This window comes from Cyrtonyx montezumae, unplaced genomic scaffold (assembly GCF_038088225.1).
Source record: "Cyrtonyx montezumae isolate F1298 unplaced genomic scaffold, pur_monq_1.0 scaffold_30, whole genome shotgun sequence".
NCBI lineage: Eukaryota > Metazoa > Chordata > Aves > Galliformes > Odontophoridae > Cyrtonyx > Cyrtonyx montezumae.
Window position 1 is genome coordinate 2796886 of NW_027072035.1, and position 20478 is coordinate 2817363.

The 20478-nt window shown below is 42.5% G+C and overlaps 1 protein-coding gene across 2 annotated transcripts; it reads right to left on the bottom strand.

The window, feature by feature from the left end:
* Positions 1–5414: 5414 nt before the first annotated feature.
* On the bottom strand, positions 5415–20169 carry VLDLR (very low density lipoprotein receptor). Of its 2 annotated transcripts, XM_065744146.1 has the most exons (19): positions 19961–20169; positions 15802–15921; positions 14712–14834; positions 13742–13864; positions 12044–12415; positions 11818–11940; positions 11625–11747; positions 11066–11185; positions 10865–10990; positions 10292–10463; positions 9761–9985; positions 9484–9602; positions 8966–9105; positions 8712–8853; positions 8252–8398; positions 7239–7328; positions 6785–6859; positions 6515–6684; positions 5415–6032 (listed from the first exon to the last, which is right to left on the bottom strand). In XM_065744146.1, the coding sequence occupies exons 1-19, from the start codon at positions 20094–20096 to the stop codon at positions 5997–5999; spliced, it is 2682 nt and encodes an 893-aa protein (XP_065600218.1). In that variant the 5' UTR covers positions 20097–20169; the 3' UTR covers positions 5415–5996. The 2 variants fall into 2 exon arrangements, with proteins under 2 accessions (XP_065600218.1, XP_065600219.1); XM_065744147.1 differs by lacking the exon at positions 7239–7328.
* Between the last annotated feature and the right edge of the window lie 309 nt (positions 20170–20478).

Here is a 20478-nt window from a genome sequence, read left to right on the forward strand (position 1 = left end):
CACAACTCTTTGACCATGTCCCTCACCAAACAAGCAGCTAACTAATTTTTTCTGCTTTGCTTTGACTTCCCCTCCCAGCTGCAGTGTATCATTGTTTGTACACAATAATATTGTGAAAGAAAGTGTAGAAAGCCTGAAAGCAAGCAGGTTGGTAAGGTGCAATCAACACCTCATAACTCCATGCAAACTGTTTCCCATGATCTTCCCCTTCATGTGTCCACCTGTATGAGCAATGTCATTTCATATAATCAAATACATCCATCAGATTATATCATGGAGACTAATAAGAGTACTTAGGCCTAGGGGATTAGTGTAGCTAAAATACAAATTAAAAAAAAAAAAATCCTTAACCTTCCTTCTCTTATGCTGAGTTTATAAATTTAAAACCTCAACCATGATCTGTTACATAGGCACAAAATCACAGGCTAACATTCTTGAATTTGAAAGGATAAGTGATAGATGTAAAAATTATTTTTTATACATTAAAGGCTTAAGAAATTATGAAGCAAAAGTAGCCCAAACAAAACCACAATTTATCACTTGCATGCAGCTGCAAGAGGGACCTCACAGTAGGCAGCATTGCATCTACGTGGTTATGATGGCATTCTCTGTATTCAGTGATTAGGAACTATTTCCAAGGGATCTTTCAACAGTGAATACCTTCCACTGGTGAGAAACTGCTGTTCAGAATTTTAAGCTAATCCTCTCAAGTTGCTATCCAACTATTTGAATTTGAAATCTATGGACTGATAGAATAATAAAACATTTTCATTTATGAATAATCTGAAGTTTGAACTCCAAAAATCACATTTGTAGAAGGTAGGGAAAAAGTACTTGAAAACCATTTAATTTTTCTACAAAAGTTATGTGGCAGTGTGGTCCCTCCTACCCTCAACCTCCTCCTCCAGCCTGGCTATTATGTTCAAGACTTCCTCAGGACTGCTAACGTTGTCCTGCTAAATACAATAAGTCAACCATCTTATCCATGAATAGTGAGCAGCCCAAGAGCCCCTTGAACTCTAATCCTCAGAATAAGACTGCTTGTGACCTCTCCAATTCCTTCTAAATATTGTGAAGCTCAAGTGACTATAGTCTCAGGATGGATTATGTGTAATTATTACTGGAAGTAACTTACTGAAATATTCCCCTCTCAAAAGAGGAAAAGCTTTGAAGAAACCTCCAGTGAAAGTCTAGAGAGTGTGTTCCATGACAGTTCCCTAAGCAACACAAGATCTGCAAGCCAGAGGAGCTTGGTATGCATGGAGAGTAGAGCAGAGTGTAAAGCTCCTCGGCCATATTTCTTAAGGTGATCATATAAGTCAATTCAAAATGCAGCTAGATGAAGGTGCTCCACACTATCAGTGAATTCATAATGGTAAGAGTTTTCATTGAGCAAGGCCAAACTCCCTAAGAGTGACCATACAGTTCCATTTCATGCAGCTGGACCTGTAGCTCTGAATTGGGTATTAACCCTTTAGCACAACAGCATGTCTACAGCAAACAAACAAAATACACTGAATCTGTTTTTCCAAATAATTTAAGTTGACTTGGTGCTCATTGTTTCCTGTATTCTAGCAATTCATTATACACAAGGGAGCGTCTTACTTACTTCAGGTTTCTGTAATCTGTTCACAGTTTGTGAAATTTAGATTTTTTCCAGACTATGTCCAGTAGAACAAGTTTTTACAGCTTGGTAGAAGTATTTGCACATCCCAAATACGACTATGCCAGGGAGAATAAAGACCAGCATCATTCAACATGCAATCTGTATTTTAGGTTTTCAACAGGCTAGATATGTAGCAGCCCAACTGTATGATTTCATACCTTCTTTCGTTCCCCTGCTTAAAGGCTTTTTCAATCAATAGGGGAAATCAGATATTTTTTTTCAAGACAATAAAAGTGAAAAACAGTAAATTAGGAATGTATTTTATTTTGCACTTAAATAGAGCAGATCACTTCAAGCCCATTCGTTTAGTACTTAGTAATACCAACCATTTGTGTGAATCAAGACAAGATGAAGAGGAACTTGTTTCCTTACAGATATCCTGCAGTATGCTGGCAGGCCTTCACTCACACCCAAAGCTGTTGAGAGAAGAGTGCTGCTACAGCTGCAAGCTCTTTTTCTTTCTCTGAGGCCTCCCACTACATTTCTTCCACCCTGAGCCTTTGTCTCTCTCTGTTTTCCATTTTCCCTAACCTGGCAAGATTTCAGCAGTCGAGTAAAATAAATAAATAAACAGATAGATAGATAGATAATAGATGTATTTCAGCAAAAAATTGTTGGGAAAAAAACATAGGTAATTTCATTAAGAATGTAAGCAAATACAAGTCGGCTTGGGAAGAGGTACATAGCAGCTATTTTTAGATGAATGGCATAGAGAAGGGGAAGAAGTGAAGCACTGAGCAACTTTAATTCTCTTTATATTTATCTTCATCTGCATTTTCTGGCATTATAGATACTTTACATTATTGCTCAAAGGCAAATCAAATAGTAGGCAAAAAAGCAGGTGGGAGCAGAGGGACACTATTAAAAGAAATTTGAATATTTGTAAGAGAAAAAAAAAGAAGTCTAAGAGTTAGTTCTGCACTCACTGACTAGAAGACACTGAACATAAATAAATAGTATTCAGAATCAAAGGGTTTGAGCCCAGATAGAAAACAAGAATTATGCCTTTTAAATACTACTTCAATAAACAACTGAAGCCATATTTATGCATCTGTTGACAGCACATTCTTCAAGAGCCACAGGAAGCCAAGTTACCCATGAAACCTGACCAAAGTCATTGTTAATATCACATCACTCTGGGAGCCCTTGAGACCACAGCTGAGGAGCTCAGGCAAGGATGAGCTCTGAGAATCCAATTAGTGGCCTGGCCATCAACACAGCCACAGACTGCTGCAGAGACAGTGCTCAGTGCAGCTACACCACCTTCATTAGGTGCCAAAAGAGTCACATGACAAAGCAATAAGACAGAGTCAAAGACTTGCAGATGACAGGAGGAAAAAATTGTTCAAAGATAGTAAAGCATTTGTCAATGTGAGTTGGATTTCTTTATACAGAAGGAATCTCTGACTACTTCCCAAGCCTGAAGTAGAAATAAACAGTTTCACACAAAATAATAATAATAAAAATAAACAATAATAATAATAAAATAATAATAATAAATAAAATAAACAATAATAAAAAATAAAAATAATAAAAAATGACATGGGAAAAAAAATGAAGAGGGCAGGGTGAAAAACCTATGTGAGAACAAGAGCCAAACACAATCTGTAAGTAAGAGTAGACTATTTTATGTACCCTTAGACCATGTTACATAACTGCCTTTCCCTCATCCCTCCAGCTATTTGAAGATATAAACTGTTAAGTTTCCTATGGTCTACAGAAACTACTTGTGTAAGTACTGTTCTGACAGCCTTGTTCAGTACACTGAAATTAAAGCATACAACTTCTGTTTCAGGTTCTGAAAAAAATATTTACGTTTCAATTTCTACTGAATGTTAGCATAAGGAAGAAGTGTCCTTATTGATTATTCCATGTGGTGCTTAGTATGATACCAGTGATAGCAAAGAATTTTAGCAAAAAAAGTGGAACTGAACATATTCTGTACAAAGACTAAAACGGTAAACCAATTTGCTTGCATTTTGCTGCTGGATGAGGATTCTGCTTTAGAACACATTTCAGTACAACTACTTTGTAACATCCTGAGTTAGACAGCTAACAGAAAAAAACAAACCAAAGGTGTGTGTGTGTGGGGGGGGGGGGGGGGGGGGAAGAAGCAAAACAACAATAAAGCCAAACTCTAGGCTTTAACTAATAATTCTCACACATTAGGCCAAAATTAAAGGCACTTTATATTTTTGTTGAGTACTTTCTGGGATAAAGAGTATTCTTAACTGAAAAACTTTGAAGGTTTCCTTGCATACTAATATTTGCAAGTCTTTTTATATTTGCATTCCATATACAGGAAACATCTAGAGTTTCAACACAACACAGGAGTTGCCAGAGATAGCTGGCTAAAACTCCAACTCCCCAAAGAGCAGTGAGTTTGCTAAATCTGCAGAAATTGGAAACTGTTCTCATCTGTCAAGGCATACACAGAACAGCATCAGGAGAGCACACCCTAAATGTAAGTGCAGTGACAATAGGCATTAGAACCAAGTTCAGGAACTGATCCAAGTCCTGTCTTGATTTTTGTTGTTACTATTTTAGAGTGTGATTGATGGAGAATGCTTAACAAGTCATTTCTAAAGCATGACCAAGAAACTTTTGCTTCTTCCAGACCATGTCTTAGCCTTAAACCTTTACCCAAGAAGACGTAATTTCTTCTTCACCTTGGGAGAGAAGTTAACCATTTTATCATACCTGCAATTAGGAGTAGCCAAAAAAGTACAGAAGTTCATGGGAGTAATCAATCCAAAGTAAATATCCTAAACATGAATTTGGCATTAAGAAAATGACTGAGCAGAAGGTGTCTTCCCCAGTCATTAGTTGGAGACTACTAAAGTAGTCATACCACAAGCATCAAAACCTTCGTATTTCTTGACTCCATACTTGATCACAGAACAAAATACTTGAACCATAGAAACTGCAAGGTAATTCAGTCGTAGACCCTTATTGCACCAGTAAACAAGGAATTAACTTGTTGCTGCTAAATTGAACAATGAAACAGGATGCACTAGACAGCTACCATTAAGATGAATTCCACCTTCTAAGGAGTCAGAACAGTTGAATGGTTTATTATTCTTTCTTGTGATCACTTAAGACAAAGGCTCCAGCAGTGAAGGCAATCAGAGCCACTACTATGAATTGACAATCTAAGGCAAATGATTAAGTCAGCTTGCATTTTAAATTTAATCTGACAAGATACAAGCTAACAAGCTGGAAAAGCTCAGCAGAGCCACCTACTCCATGTCTGCTATTCCTTTATGCAAGTGTAGGAACTAAGATGCCACTTGCACTGCTGTTGCTATCCAGAATAACAGCTAACAACCTGCACCCCTGCTAGCTTGCACTAAGCAAGGCATTTACCTTTACTTGACTAACAGTGCTTTGACTGCCCCATCTCTGGCATCCAGCATCTGTCAGTACTACCTCCTAGGTAGGGTAGCATGGTGTGGTTGAGGACTGACTGTGGCTAAAAATACTACCCCAGCATTTCAGCTGGACTCTTAGAAAACGCCACCAGACCCCTGCTCAGTCTTAACTACAAGCCTCAGGCACCTGGCAAGTGAGTACTGCTTTAACAGTCTAAGGATACTGCTGAAATAACTTCAATCAGCATTTCACACTGACTGTCATTAATAGTGTAGCCCACCAATCAGCATTTCATTTCAGTGGGAGGAGAATAACAGAGACAAATACTTTAATTGCTTGATTTTTTTATTTCCCCCCCTCCCCCACTTCTCTGCATGTAGGATTTACAGTAGTTTCCTCAAAGAGTATTCATACCTGTAGAGCTCTAAGAGGTAACGGACAAGATTGTTTCAGTTGTACATACAAAATTACTTATGCTTACAAATTTTTGGCAATCATAGTAACCCGTTTTTTCCTATTGCCATTGCCCCAACCATTGAAAAAGACAGTGTACAATAATTTACATTAAGTATTTCAAAGTGCTTGATAGTGATTTTCCAGGAATAATATTTACAAGTGGCATATACACATATATACAGCTGTTATACTATAGCACAAGTTGTGGCTGGAATATGGCTTTCTATGGAAAGTGCTTTGTATTTGGCCAGTGGTGTTACTGACTGACCAATTCAAGGGTTACTGATAAAATAGTAACCACTAAAAGCTGAATTGTTGTGGACAGATATTTACAGAGTTGGTTGTTAAGCTGTATAAACAGCTAATTATGTAAGTGTTCCATACACACAGAAAGTATCTTCATTCTTCCAAGAATGGAGGAAGTCTTTCAGCCACAAGCATGTTTATCATCCCCGTAAGTGTAAAACACAAAGTAAACTGAAAGCAATTGCTGCTCCAGTGCTCACAGCATATCATCATCTGTGCTTACAACAGATATCTGTTAAGTAAAAAAAAAAGTATGTTAACTACAATTTTATCAGTAAGGACAAACAGTATGCAAGTCTTCACTATAAGGAAGTCTGAAGTAGGTGCTAGCTCTGCAGGCTAGAAACCATATTCAGCACTTGTTTACTCCACCCCAGTCATACAGTGGCAGTTGCCTACTATGACTTAAATCTTGATTAAAAGGATGAGCTCAGTAGTTCGTCTGCAGTCAGTATGTCACTGCTTTTCATAACAGACGCCTCTCCCAAACCCAAGTCAAACATAACTTACAGAATCAAAGAATCCTTAGCGTTGGAAGGGACTTTTAAAGGCCATCTAATTCAACTCCTCTGCAATAAACAGGGACACCCACAGCTAGATCAAGTTGCTCAGGGCCTGATCCAGCCTAATCTTGAAAAACCACTTGGCAGGTCTCTGCTACATCCATTCTAAGGACTAACCTGGAACCTCAAGTATGTCAACCAGTTTACTTACTGCAGGGTAGGTGTGTCCCACTGAACCACTGTGTCTTCCAATATCAATTGTGAGGTCCTCTTCTGTAGTTTTCAGATAAACAGGATTATCAAAATTCATGCTTTTCATGTTCTTGTGCTGCCAATTACGCCACATGAAGTAACCAGCCACTGCAGCCATCACCAGCAATACTTTAAGGAAAAAAATTTTAAGTACAAAGCAGCATTAAGTCAAACTTATGAACAAGAGGAGCTTATCCCACCAAAAAGGATCTCAACTCATGGTACTCACAGATAGGAAGAACAGCCCAAGCTCCTGATGCTCCTCTTGCAGCTACTTCAGACATCACACTACTGATGTTGAATCCTGCATAAGAATTTGTAAATATAAGAAATAGTGAGGTTGCTTAATCACAAGCTAGCAGATATTTTCTGATTTCTTACAGAAATCCAAAAGTTGCTCCAACATTAACTTAATGTTCCACAAGAACAGTGCATCTTAGCAGAAAGCTTTTTTGATGGCCTTCTTTGAGCACTCTTAGCATTCCATGGAACCTATAGGTTCCATACAGTCATAAATGAACAAATTCTGTTTATCACATACTCCAGCTGCTGAACTTCTACTACATACATGAAGTAGTTTGGTTTTTTTCCTACTTGCATGCAAAGGAAAAGATTTCAAGTATGGTAGTGGGTCAGCTCCCATTTCTCTTTTGTTTAGCAATCTGAGTTATTGGGACCAGTACCTCCAGGAACTAGTCCAACAGTTGGAGATTTTTCTGTTGTGCTGGTATCTTTAGCCTCAGTGTAAGCCACAGTTGTTCCAGTACCTGAAACTAATTATAGATCAAGAACCCAGTTAATCCTGAAGTTCTGCAATGGCTAAACTATGACAGCCATGGCAGTGAATGTTTAGCAGATGGCAGAATGGTCATGCAGCTTGTTAGCTTCATTAGAAACATTGACATTAGTTATCTCATTAAGTACAGCTTCCCACTGAAGGTGTTGATCAAAACTGATTCTACGAACCAAGTGAGCCAGTTAAACAAGCATAAGCACTAGGTGCTTGAAGTAATTGAAAACATAAGCAACCCTACTCCTCATTTCAGGCTCTCTGTATAGTATTTGGTTCTATAAAGTCTGCAGGTCAAACACAGTCTTTGATATCCATACTTATCCTACACAGCAGCCACTACCTTCAGCCAGTGGAGAACCATGTCCTCACGTTCACTGCTTTGACTGTAGCAGTTGACTGACATGCATTTTAAGTGACACCCTGAAGTTTCTAGTCCCACTAGACTGGACAAACAAGCCTGCCATATAGCCAGTACTCAGTGTACTAGCAGCAGAATGTTTGTGTACCTCCTTTCCAGTTCCAAGCAAACTCCCTGTCTCAGCCAGATTAACCCATGAGAATTTCAAGATGGTGGGTTAAATCACTGTAGAGCAATGCTAGAAAATAAGGTGTATAAACTAACAGACTAGATATTCTTTGTACACATGCCTGCTGTCTGCAGAAAGCTGTGGAAGCACAAGGTCGTATTGCAAATGGTGATGATACAGAAGCCAGGCATGGACTTTGAACAGTACCTGCAGACTTGGAGGGCAGCTCAAAGCATGCTGGAAAACCACCCCCTCCAAGATGAATTAAATCAGATCTACTCATGCAAAGTTGTCAGTCTGTACTGTCATGTTTGCCTCTTGCAGGTTCAACCCTAATTCTTACCCCATTCATCCTGATGGAAGTTTGTTACCATACCTTCACATCTCAGACCATCGTCCTGCAAGAAATATCCAGCAGGACATGCACAAGTATACTTCGGAGAGTGTTCATTTATCTGAGGAGCAGGCAGGCACAGGTAACTACAGCCTCCATTTACCATGTTCTCTTCACACCAGTTTCTGCCTGTTGGTACAAATTCATTTTAAGTGATTGACACAAGTGAGCTTTCATGCTCCAGAAGCACAGCATAATTTTTTGCTCAGTAGTTGCTCTAGTTAGTTTTTTTTTTAATCTCTGCAGGTTATATCTGCACTGCCCAAGAAAGAAAAATTGCAACTAGGTTCTCTTAGACCCAGTGGGGGTGCTAGACTAGCTAAAAGCTTCAAGTACCAGAATGAATTAGATAGCTATACAGAGGAAGGATATCATTTGCCAACACTCAATCACAGCAGGCTTCATGCAAGCATATGTTGATGTAACTATAGATTCAAGTTACCTGAAGGTTGAACAAGTTCATGATAGACAATGATGTCTTGTGCTTCATTGAGATTGTTTACTAGGGTGACCAATTCAGCTCCAGTAAATTTGTTGGCACCATAGACTGCCTCATTCTCTCCATCAATCCAGAATACACGATCCTAGAAAATAGTCATTACCTCCCATTATCTCTGTATTACTTTTAGCACCATAATTGTCAGCCACATACTAGGAAGAAGAGATCTGACAAGTACTGCAGCAAGCCATTCTCACCTCAAATATTGTTAGAGCAAGAGGATGAGGAAGGAACATATGAGACTTTAGCACAAGTCTACGATCCTGGCCATTCAGATCCACACTTGACAGCATATGTAGTTTAGAATCAAGCCAATACAGACGACTTTTTACAAGATCTAGGAGAGAAAAATAAAATACCAAACACCAGAATGTAACGGCTGCATGCAAAAGACAGACAAAGTTTCCTGCAAAGGCTGCAGTACCTACAGGCTTGAGAATAGTTGCAGTTACCATATGGTTTCTTATTATATGGGAATATAGAAGACTGCTGCAGCACCGCCTAAGCACACTGTGCCTCAGCTGGGATACAGAAAAGTGCAGGGAAGGTTACCACTCCATCTGAAGTGCTGTGCCTGTTGTAGCTTCTCTAGGCATGCAGGACTTCCCAATATCAAAAGCTGAAAATAGTTCTCTGAAGGATGACCTTGGCTTCTGTAGCCAATAGATTGCTAAAGCTCCAGAATACCTCTGGCACAGAGACAAACTCAACATACCTAGAGCAATTCCATTAGGCCATTGGATTTCTGTTGTCACAAGCTGTTGTCTGTCAAAGCCATTCATTCCTGCTTTTTCAATTTTTGCTGGCTCACCCCAGTCTGACCAGTACATAAAGCTGTGAAGCAGAATTTGTCATATAATACTACAGTACAGTGTAGTATCACTCTTAATTAAGACATTTGCTAACAAGTACCTAGACAAAGGCTGTGTAAGCTGGCTATAGAACAGAGTAGATAGATTTGTTCCTTTCAGATAACTAGGACAAATACTCACCCAGAGAGAGGATCTACAGCAATAGAAGCTGGCTCTCTCAGCTCAGAGAGAAATAAAACCTTCCTTTTTTTGCCATTTAGGCTGGCCACTGAAATTGTCTTTGCAGATGAGTCTGTCCAGTAGATGTTCTTATAAATCCAGTCTACAGCAATTCCTGCAGGGCTGTGTATGTTGTCTAGTATTCTAGTGTGCATTCCAACTTTATCACGGGTATCAATGGAGGCACTGGAAAACAAAAATTACTTTTATCTGTCTTTGTCCCCACAGACCACAGCTCTGCACACCTCAGCAAATACTGCCTTCAGTCCAGAAGATGCACTTGTAAACCAGTTACTTATAAAAAAAATCACAACTGAACCAGATACAAGGAAGTGCAACAAGTATACTCATGCTAGCTATAGGAGCCTGTACCTACTATGCTTATTCTTTAGGACATCAGTAATCTAGTTCTCAGAACGAGAGCCTACAGAAGAATCTTAAGATGCAGGATGCTTAGGGTAGCACTAAGAGTCAGAGGCTAAGTTCATTTACCTGAAGATTGCTTTTTGGCTGAAGTCAGCCCAATAAAGCTTTTGCTCAGCAATATCAGCATCTAGAGCAACTGTGTTTCTTAGCTGCTCTACCAGTTGAATGTATTCTTTTCTCTCAAGGCCAATCTTCCTGATATCTCGTCGGTTGGTGAAAATCAGACATGGTTCTTTCCCTGCAGAAGAAGTAAATATTTGTTTCTAGACAGAGTCACATACCAATAGCCTTTTAGACAGTTTCTAGGAGTTGTATTTAGTATTTGCTATTCCACACTCAGAAGGGGTACTTATTGAGGTCTTAACTGTACTATACTCCCCCTCTTTTTTTTTTTTCTTCCTTTCCTGGTGGGTATCTTCCTACCCTGCAGAAAAGGGTGTCAGGTGGACATGGTAGCTTTAAGTGCTGCATCATAGCATTACTCAGAGTGCTAGGACTCTCCAGGTCTGTACAATTGATGCTGTTAAAGAGCACAGCTAGTGCCATAACTACAAGAGCATGAAAACTTACATCACTTACTGCCTCACTTCAAAGAGATGACTTTCAGGTTTAGGGATATAATCTTATGCTAATACTTACCCACAGCCTTGCACACTCCTGTAGCAAGATCCATCTGATAGCCACGGCTACATTCACATTTGTAACCCCCTTTCAGGTTGATACAGATTTGGCTACAGATACCAGGATTCTGGCATTCATCAATATCTGTAAAGACAAAATCATTTTGTTCTCATCTACAGTACCACTAGTAGGCTCACTATTAACTTATTTGATACTTGCCTCCACAGGTTCGTCTGTCTACAAGCTCAAATCCAGCTGGACAGTCACATTCATAGCCAATAACAAGATCTCTGCAGATGTGAGAGCATCCACCATTGTTGACCAAACATTCATTTATGTCTAGAAGAGAAGAATTGGTCACTTCTTAAACAGCACACATATGTAGTCCTGAAGCCTTAGTCACTGAATACTATAACAGATGCTCATCTGCTTTCTCACAAGGAGAAAAAACCACAGCGGTATCTGAAGTCACTTGCAAGAAAACCACCAGAAAACCACATTTGCTCAGCTGTCAGCACACTGCTTGTGTTATAAGTGGGCAGCAGCAGAACAAGAGTGAGGCTCCTGGAAGCTTCAGAGTTTAACGGCCTGAAGTACCTTCAGGTCACATACAAGTCATCCCAATAGTCAGTTTAGCTATGATAAAGGCAGCCTATTAACTGGATTACTTTTGTTTATTTTTGCTACTAAGTAAATACAGATAAGTATTTCAGCCCAACATCTGACAGCTCAGAAAGCATTTAGTAGTCAGCACTGCATAAGCAGTTCATTCACTTACTACATTCCTTGAGAGGCTCATCACTCCAGTCCTTGCAGTCTCCCTGATGGTTACACACTTTATTAATATCTATGCATTCTCCACTTCTGCACTTGAATTTGCCAGGTCCAGAACACTGAATAACTGAGATAATGAAGACTATGAGGAGGCTGTCAGCTTCAAAGTCCTTAGTCTTGCTTATCTGCACACTTACCATTGTTACAGTTTGCTTCATCAGTGCCATCCAAACAGTCCCTCACACCATTGCACTGCCTACTTCCATGGATGCAGTTCCCATCTTCACACCTGAACTGGTCTGGTCTGCAGGTCCGAGAAGCTGAGGGGACAGCCATTACACAGTTTGACTCCTGAAGTCTGTCAAAGGAAAAACAGGGGCCAAGGAGCACCTCCTATATAGAAGAAGGACCAGGTTAACTTACGGCAGTTGATTTCATCACTTCCATCTTTGCAGTCAGGATCTCCATCACAACGCCACTTCTTGTGAATACATTCACCAGAACCACACTGCACCTCACTGGTAGAGCACTTCACAGGAGGCACAGGCTGTCGGCCACATTGCTCCAAAGATTCATCGGAGTGGTCAGAGCAGTCAGCATCATCATCACACACCCAGCTGATAGGGATGCAAGTGGAGCTCTTGCACTGGAACTCATGAACACTACATGTCGGAGGGGCACACTCCAACTCATCACTACCATCACTGCAGTCATCTTGACCATTGCAGACAAAGCTCTTGGAAATACACTGTCCACTACTGCATGTGAACTCTGCTGCACTGCAAGTCACATTGCCTGGAGTAACAGGAGTGAAAAATATTAGCAGATTATCACAAGGAAGACTTTTGAATGAATGTGTTTTGCTTTTCAGTTTCTTTGCTCCATGAGCTGTGAGCTGATGGTCACAGGAGGTCAACATTCTGTACAAAGAAGGCTCTAGGATAATCTAATTGATCACCTACAAGGCACATGTGACAAACCATCCTCCTTGCCTTAAGCATTAAGAGCAAGAAACATCAGTTCTGAGCTACTGAGGGAAAATAACCTGGAGCAAGTGAGTCTGTTCTGCTTTAGCACACTAGCTTTTAGGAAAACAGGCTCAATCTGTGAACCAGAGACAGAAGGTAAGAGAATTGCTAACTCTGGAGTACAGTCTAAGGCACTGGTACCCAGCTGGTCAGCATGCACTGTAGTTTGAAATTGAAGTGTTATGTGCAGATCCCCAGGACAACAGTGGCCCATTTACCTGGGCCACTGTAGATATATAGATCAAGATCTTGCAAAAGTTGGTCCTGTGACATTAAGCAGTCACATAACTTATGCTGTTACAGATAACACTGGTTTTATAACAGTGCAGCTAGCAGCTCAGTATGCCTAGGTTGATAGCCTTTCTAACGAAGTTGACAGAACTATCTGATGAGTAAATTTACAGATTAAATCATTTGCTGAAAAAGACAGCTACCCCATAGATGCAGAGCACAAGTCCAAAGATCTGTATCTCATTAGGCACTCCAGGCAAGGTAGCTGTGGCAGAAGCAAGCCCTGTAATTTTGCTTATAGCAAATTTGTCTCAGGACACCTCAGGCAACTCATTTGCAGCAAAAGCATTAGAACAAGCCAGGAATACTGCACTCTAAGCTTCACTTTTGAACTGGCTTGAAGTTGCCCCTTAACATTTGAAATCCAGCTTTACTAGTCTATGCTTTCAAACAAGTGAGCAAAATACTGCAGAACAGGGCTGTGTAGAGTAGCTGCATGTAGAGTAGCTGCCTCCTTGGCCACAAACCCCAGCTACATCTTTAGGAGACAATATAACAGGTAACTCTAGTTGCTGCTTAAGAAACCTTGAAGAGATCAAATTCTGAAGGTTGGACTACAGCTATTGCCAAAAATAGCCAGAGACTAAGCTGAATAACTTATACTGTTGTATTTCTTAACTTCAAAGCATAGAGGACTACTAGAACAGGTCTGCCTTATTAAATGAACTGCAATATAAATACAAACAGACTTAAGGAAATACTAACATAAGGAATTTATCTCCCTAGGTATACTGTCCAGCTAGCTCCTTTTCAGACAAGTCAATTTCAAATAGAGTTATGCAGCCACCATTTCATCCCTTACCACAATTCTCTTCATCTTCTCCACTGTCACAGTCTTTTTCACCATCACATTTCCAGGACACTGGGATACACTGGGTTGACTGAGGACCACAGCTGATTTCATTTACCCGGCATGTTCTCATATCTATTGAAAAACGTTTAAGTTCAATTTGAGAGTTCTAAAATTCAAGAGCTACTGATTTTCGATTTTAGTAGTTGCCCTGAAAATTGAGCCTGAAAGGTTTCTGCCCAGGACAGTTGCAATTAGTTGCCAGTATCCAATGAAATCGGTGGCTCTACTGTAGAAGAGGTTACACTAGTCTCTAGTGTTCAGTGAAAAAAGATCTGAACTGGAAACATCTTCCAGAAGTATCTCTGCCATAGTAGCTTTTGTGACTGAACATAAATTACATTGTAGAAGCTTTCATAATACATAGTAGTAGACAAGAGTAAATGCAAGTGAAGTAAAACTCAGGGCTGAAATACAGTGATTGCTCCTTAGTGCAGGTCCTACTGATAAAGAATGAAGTTTAGCAGACCCTACAGACCTGTATCCCTTGATTAAGGCTGTTCTTAGGACTGAGGCTGCTGATCTCATAGTCAGGGATTAGTATTTTTGCTTCCTTCCCCCCAGCTCAAAGTCAGTCAGTTCCTATGGCTAGCCCTGGTTAACTTACAATGTAGCTGTCTTGGTGGATGGTGATCACAAGACAAGGGCCTGCAATGCTGTGCTTAGTGACTCTTACTGAAACAGAAATCTTATATTTACTATCTTTAACCAGGTACAAGTGCAGATTCCCCAGTTCTGAATCTTTTTAAGTGATAAGTCTTGTCAACACCCTGATGCGGCCAAATCAAGCTAGCTCTTGTGAAGGTGTATTCCAAGACAAGTGAAACCTTTTATTAGGAAAAAAGCCAGGTGGCAAGCAGACAAGAAGTCAAATGGCTACAACCTGCTGGCTTGCCTGCACTGACAGGCAAAGCTCACTTACGGCACAGTTCAGCACTCTCATCAGACCCATCTTCACAGTCCGGATCCCCATCACACTGCCATCTGTTTGGCACACACTGACCACTGTTACACACAAAGTCAGATTCAGCACATGTCTTCTTCACTGAAAGGGAAAAGGACAGACACTTCATATATGCCAGTTCTTGTTTCCACCCCCCCCCCTCCCCACCCCTTTGTTACATCTAACAGAATTACCTAAGCCCTAAGAAACTGGTGAAACAACCTTAGTTCTTGTATGTCTCACATATTCTTCCACCAGCCTAACACGAACACTATTTAACACTTTCCAGAGAGTTACACAGCACACAAACACTTACCTTCCCATAAGCAGGTATGGAAGGACTGCTAATGTTAAAGAAGAGTAGCTAGATAGCTAGATGAGCCGCAATTTCATTTACATGTGAATTAAAGTAAGGTCTACTAGAAGCTATTTTCAGATTTTGAACTTCATGTTCATTATCAAAGCATTTGATTTGTAGTCCCATTACACAAGCTTGGTACTATGTAACCCAACTATGTAACTTAAGCAGACAAGCAGTCCAGCCAAACCAGTGCTGGATACAAAGTCTGTTCTGCCTTGTCTCTAAGTAAATCTCGTCATCTGTCTTGGACTCCACGCCTGCATAAAACATGGACTTGACTGCCAGAGCCAGTGTTTACATGAAATGCAGCAGAATCACTTTCCCTCATAACAGGACATCTAACCTTGAAATAGCCAACAGCTGCATACTAATGACAACAAGCATCTATTGTGTTTTCAAATAAAAACTTAAAGCATTGCATTCTGATCTAGACAATTCCTCCCCAGCAAATAAAGTTTTAGTCATGAGCTTTTCTCTCAGCTCCAGGAGACTTCCAAAGCACCTAGGAAAATTTAAGTGCATCATACTGATACAAGGCATCCAGATATTCTCCCAGCTTTTTTAGGCAATTTGTTCTGTACTCTGCATTAGAACTGTAAAAGTGCAAGTCAGAATATGCAATCTCCCCAGCTATCCACTTCCCACTATTAACCCCTACAGCAACCCAGCAAGTACAGACAGTGGGATTACTTTTGCTTGAGTACTTACCACAAGCACTTTCATCACTGCCATCTGAACAGTCTTCATCACCATCACATTTCCAGAGTAAAGGAATACAGCGTCCATTACTACATGGGAACTGGGATTCCTCACATTTTGCTTTTGCACCTTCAATGAAAAGAAGAATCTGAGCCCCTGTGCTGCTTAATGCTATTTCCTTTGTTTCATCCCATGCTCAATAAACAGGCGCTTTCATACTGATGCCAAGTTCTGAACTTTTTTATTGTCACCTTTATCAGTCATGACAGTAAAATCAGAAGCTTTCCTTCACTATAGAACTGCAGAGATTAAGCAGTGTAACAGTGTATCTGCCAGATAGCAGTAAACCAGTCTCAGTATTCACACTGAGTTTTCCTTTTCAAGGTAGGGTCAAGTTTGCAAGGCATAGGGGTTCTCACTGACAGACTCCTGCTGCCTACAACCTATCACTGTATTCCAAAAACTCCTCGGACTTTGAACAAGCTGTTTTTAAACACGACTAACTTCAAACTGAACTGGTATTCCAGTACTCTCACGCTAATACGTTACAATCCCAAGACCTTTCTAAAGGCAGCTTAGATATCTGTTCTATAACTGAACAACATTTTTTCATTATGCAAGTTACTTCACAGCAGTAGCAGCCCCAAAGTCTCAAAAATTAAAATACAGCTAGTTCCCACCATTTGGTTGTTAATGGAGTCCCTACAAACAAGGGCCCACAGAGGCATTCTTTAGTAGACGCAAAAGGAAGCATGATGACATATCCAGATTTTTTCTCATTATTCAAGCTAGGTCAAGCGTAATGCTAAGAGAGCAAGATAATTTATCACTTCCTTCTGGAACTAAGTCTCTTGTCTCCAAACCAAAATGTCTGATTATTAATATGCTTAAGTCAGGTAGTCTTCTGTGCATGATGCTTGAAGTGCACTTTCCAGAACATCCTCCATTCTGAAATGGTATGTCCCTGTCCCTCAAGGGAATATTCTTTGTCTTGAAGCCCTGCTATAACTGTCAGTAAAAGCAGCAGCGTGCCTCTTTAGCAAAGAAGCCAGAGCTGTTCCACATAATGCTTGCAGGCAAGTGTGAGTACATGCAAGAGTTTTGGCTGCACACATCCATATCATGATAGAAAACTCTTGCTCTTCCTTCACCTACTGTATCATTTAATGGTGGTGCTCTGTTTCAGCCTTCCACAGCTTAAAGTAATTTTAGTAGAGCTTGACTTGCTACTTTATATCTTCTGTCTATGACATGCAAGATGTGAGACAGTTGCCTAACAAGGGGAAGCTATTCCACTTTCCAAAACGAATCAATTTCACATTATATTGCTACCTCTCAGGCACTAGATAACAGTAAGCACTGGACAAAGTATAAGCAAGGAAAACAAGGGCAGTTTTACTTGCCAACTGTATAACATAAATTCATGCTGGAAGCAAATGACTTAGAATAGCAGCTTACTGAGCTCTGCTGATGTTTCAGCAGTTTTATTGGTTGAGTAAAACACTGACTTAGAGACAAGCTGTAATGATTTGTTTCATGGTAACTGTTTAAGGAGTGTCAGAACAACTGGACATCAGCACATATGCCTGTACTCCCATTACTCCTTTTCAGGGAGGGTGTTGTGCCAGCAGGCAATTTCAACAGCATGGTTTTTCAGCATTACCACTGCTTGGTCGACAGCTGCCAAACAAGCAGCTTGCATAGTAGTGCCAGAAGGGAGACCTCGGCCAGATGAGTGGGTACAGAGGCCACAGCTATCAGCTTGCTATTAGCTGGCATCACCCTGCTCTCCACTTGCCTCTAACAGAAGTAGACATCTGCTTGCCTGGACACACAGCATTCCAGTAATCTCTGTATTAGTAGTTAAAGCACAAAGTGACTGAATCCTGCTAGTTTTGAGATGTTCTTATCTAGGCTTTCAGAGCAGAAACAGTCAACCCTTCCCAAAATAGCATGCTAGAGCTATTAGACTAAGCCTGCCACTCAGGAGATCCCAAAATAACTCCCACAGTCTTTAGTTACACTATTTCAAGCTAGAATAACTTAGTAAAGGCTTGCACAGTACATAGTGACTTACAGCCTAACACCACTTTCACAAAAAACAATAGGGAAGTTACCCACAAAGCTAAATGGATCAGGAGCTGTGCTGGGAGTTTAAGCTGTAAATTCACAATCACTATGAAGAAGCATCCCAAGAAGGTGCCATCGCTCCTGCAGCTGATATTCCAAAGCAACCAGTTTTGTCAGCCTGTGAACAAATAAGGAATTGCTAGCACCAAACAGCCACCCAGCAAGGTTATCATCTGTCGCTACTCCTTTAAGATATCACTCAAGCTCTGAAGGCCACATGCAGCAAGCTCCAGCTGATCACAACCTGCAAGTCCTCCACTAAGCACAGTTCTCCAATGCCAGGCAGACATTTAGGCAAGACACTACCACTCTAATCCACTGTTCTTTGAAACAGTCCCATACCTCAGCTGCAGCTTCTGTCAGAAGCCATCTAGCAATTTTTAGATATAGTATTGATATCAATCAAGCACTAGTTCAAAAACTGTTCTGCATATGCTGGTCATGCATCACATCTTTTGTTCCCTTTAGGATAAGTCTTGGATGAAAGAAGTAGAAGACAAGTAACTACACAGGCCAAGTGCTAGAAACATCGTTGGACTGTTTCCCAGGTTACCCACTTCTGAGGAGTGAACTTACAAGCAGGCTGAAGGAGCAGCCACCATTACCAACTAAGTTAAAGCATCCAAAGCTTTTTCTTTTGGCTCTGCCATCACCACTTCCACTCCTTAAGTAGATCGTCAGTTTACTTGTCTGAGGCCAGCAAGACATGTGACACTTCTGTGCTGTCATATGACACCAAGTACCAGAAAAGCTTGCAACAGTGATTGGGAAACCCACATACAGAGGAACAAGCAAAGCCAGCTGCTCTGGGAGCTATATAGGCCACTGCCTCAAACTGAATGAAGAACCAACTCAGAGGACTAGAGCTGCCTCCAATGTTTGACTCCCCATATGATTTCTAACTACTGCACACTAGTGGTTTCAGTGCCAGCCAGCTCCAACATTCATGTTACAGCTGCAAAACTAAAGGGCCTGTGATTACCATAGACGAGGCATGGCAGCAGTCTACAGGACAGGAAATGAAGGCACGACTTGAACTCATGCTTCCCCTCTTTCTTGAGATTGCTGGAAGGCAGACTTCTGGTGGGTTCTACCCAGCAAACCCCGCATCTGAACTGCAGCACACTGCTGCGGCTACAAAGCCTAACTCCATAAGCACACATTGAGAACACAGCCGAGTCAAACACTTCAGTGCACTTGAGAGTACTAGTTGGGAGATCAGAGCACACTGCTCCCAGACACCCAGCTCAAATGATATACAATACACATCAATTGCCCACCTCCCACATAGAAGAGTAGCTTGGACCTCAATTCCTGGAGAAAGAAAGAAGTCAGTTAATCGGTTAGCCCCTCCAGTCAAAGGAAAAATGTTTTTAACTGTCCAGGAAACTATCTTAATGTTCAAGCTCAACTATCACGGGGTAACCCACATCTACACCAGCGACCATCACCACCAGAGCCACCCGCGAGGGCTTCAGCGCGGGCAAGGCTCAACCTCGCCGCCAGGTGGAGATCCCCCACGGTGGTTACAGCTGGCCCGAAGCGAGCCACGCCACCGCTGCTGGATGCCACAAAGCCGAAGTTACAGAGTAGTTTGACAACCCCTCCGACACGTCGGGCTGTCCCGGAGCTGCGCTCCCCGCCGCGCAGAGCCTCCGTCATCTCCAGGGATCGCCAAACACCCCGCAGCAGCGGCGGCACAGCAGCGCTCCCGGCAGAGCCGCTCCGGGACGGGGAGGGGCGAGCCGGCCGCGGGCTCGGGCCCACCCGCAGCGCCGCGTGCGTGCTCCGTCCGCCCGTGGAACCGATGCCTCGCGGCGTGGGTGGCGGTGGCAGGCAGAACCGGGAGGCTCCACGCTTCCCCTCCCCTCCGCTGAGTTCCAATCCCCCCAGCACAAAGGAAAAAAGAAAAAAAGCACACCCCAAACAAACAACCCACAAAAACAACCGAACGGGGTGAAGAGGAAGAGCTGAGCGCGGGGAGCGGTGGGAGAAGCCCCGGCTTTGCGAGCCCACACCCCCCCCCCCCCGCACTCACCGTCGGTGGCGGCACACATGCAGCCCAGGGCGAGCAGCAGACAGAGCGCCCCGCAGCGCGGGAGCGCCCACCGCCGCGCCCCGCACCCGCAGCCGGCTGCAGCGCTCCGGTCTCCGCGTTGCCGACTCGACCGCATCGCCGCGCCGAGGGGACGGAGAGAGGCAGGAGAGGCGGGGAGGGAGGGCGGACGGGCAGGCGCCGCCGTCGGAACGACGACGAAGAGAGGAGGGAGCCGGAGACACGCACGGGGGGAGGGTGTCCCCGCGGCGCTCTTATAGCAGCCGCCCGGCCGCCCTGCGCGGCCGTGGTGACTCACGGCGCCGCGCCGGGCCCCGGTTGGCTCGCCAGCGCCGCCCGCCCCCGCTTCCTCCTCCGCGGCACCTGCGGTCGCCTCGGCGCGCCCGCACACCGGCTCGGATCGGCGCGGTGAGTGGCGATGCGGCACGGGCTGAGCCCCCTCCCCCCGGCTTCCTCCTGCGGGCAAGGGGTGCGCGGCTCCGCTGCTAGCTCCTGCGCCC

What these genes read in the sequence shown, in the direction of transcription:
- VLDLR (XM_065744146.1), bottom strand. Translation starts at nt 20,096, where the DNA reads ATGCGGTCGAGTCGGCAACGCGGAGACCGGAGCGCTGCAGCCGGCTGC. An exon ending in AGGAGTGTGCAAGGCTGTGG is followed by an intron (nt 10,464 to 10,864) that starts GTAAGTATTAGC and finishes CTTCTTCTGCAG; the next exon opens with GGAAAGAACCATGTCTGATT. An exon ending in TGGGACACACCTACCCTGCA is followed by an intron (nt 6,033 to 6,514) that starts GTAAGTAAACTG and finishes TTTACTTAACAG; the next exon opens with ATATCTGTTGTAAGCACAGA.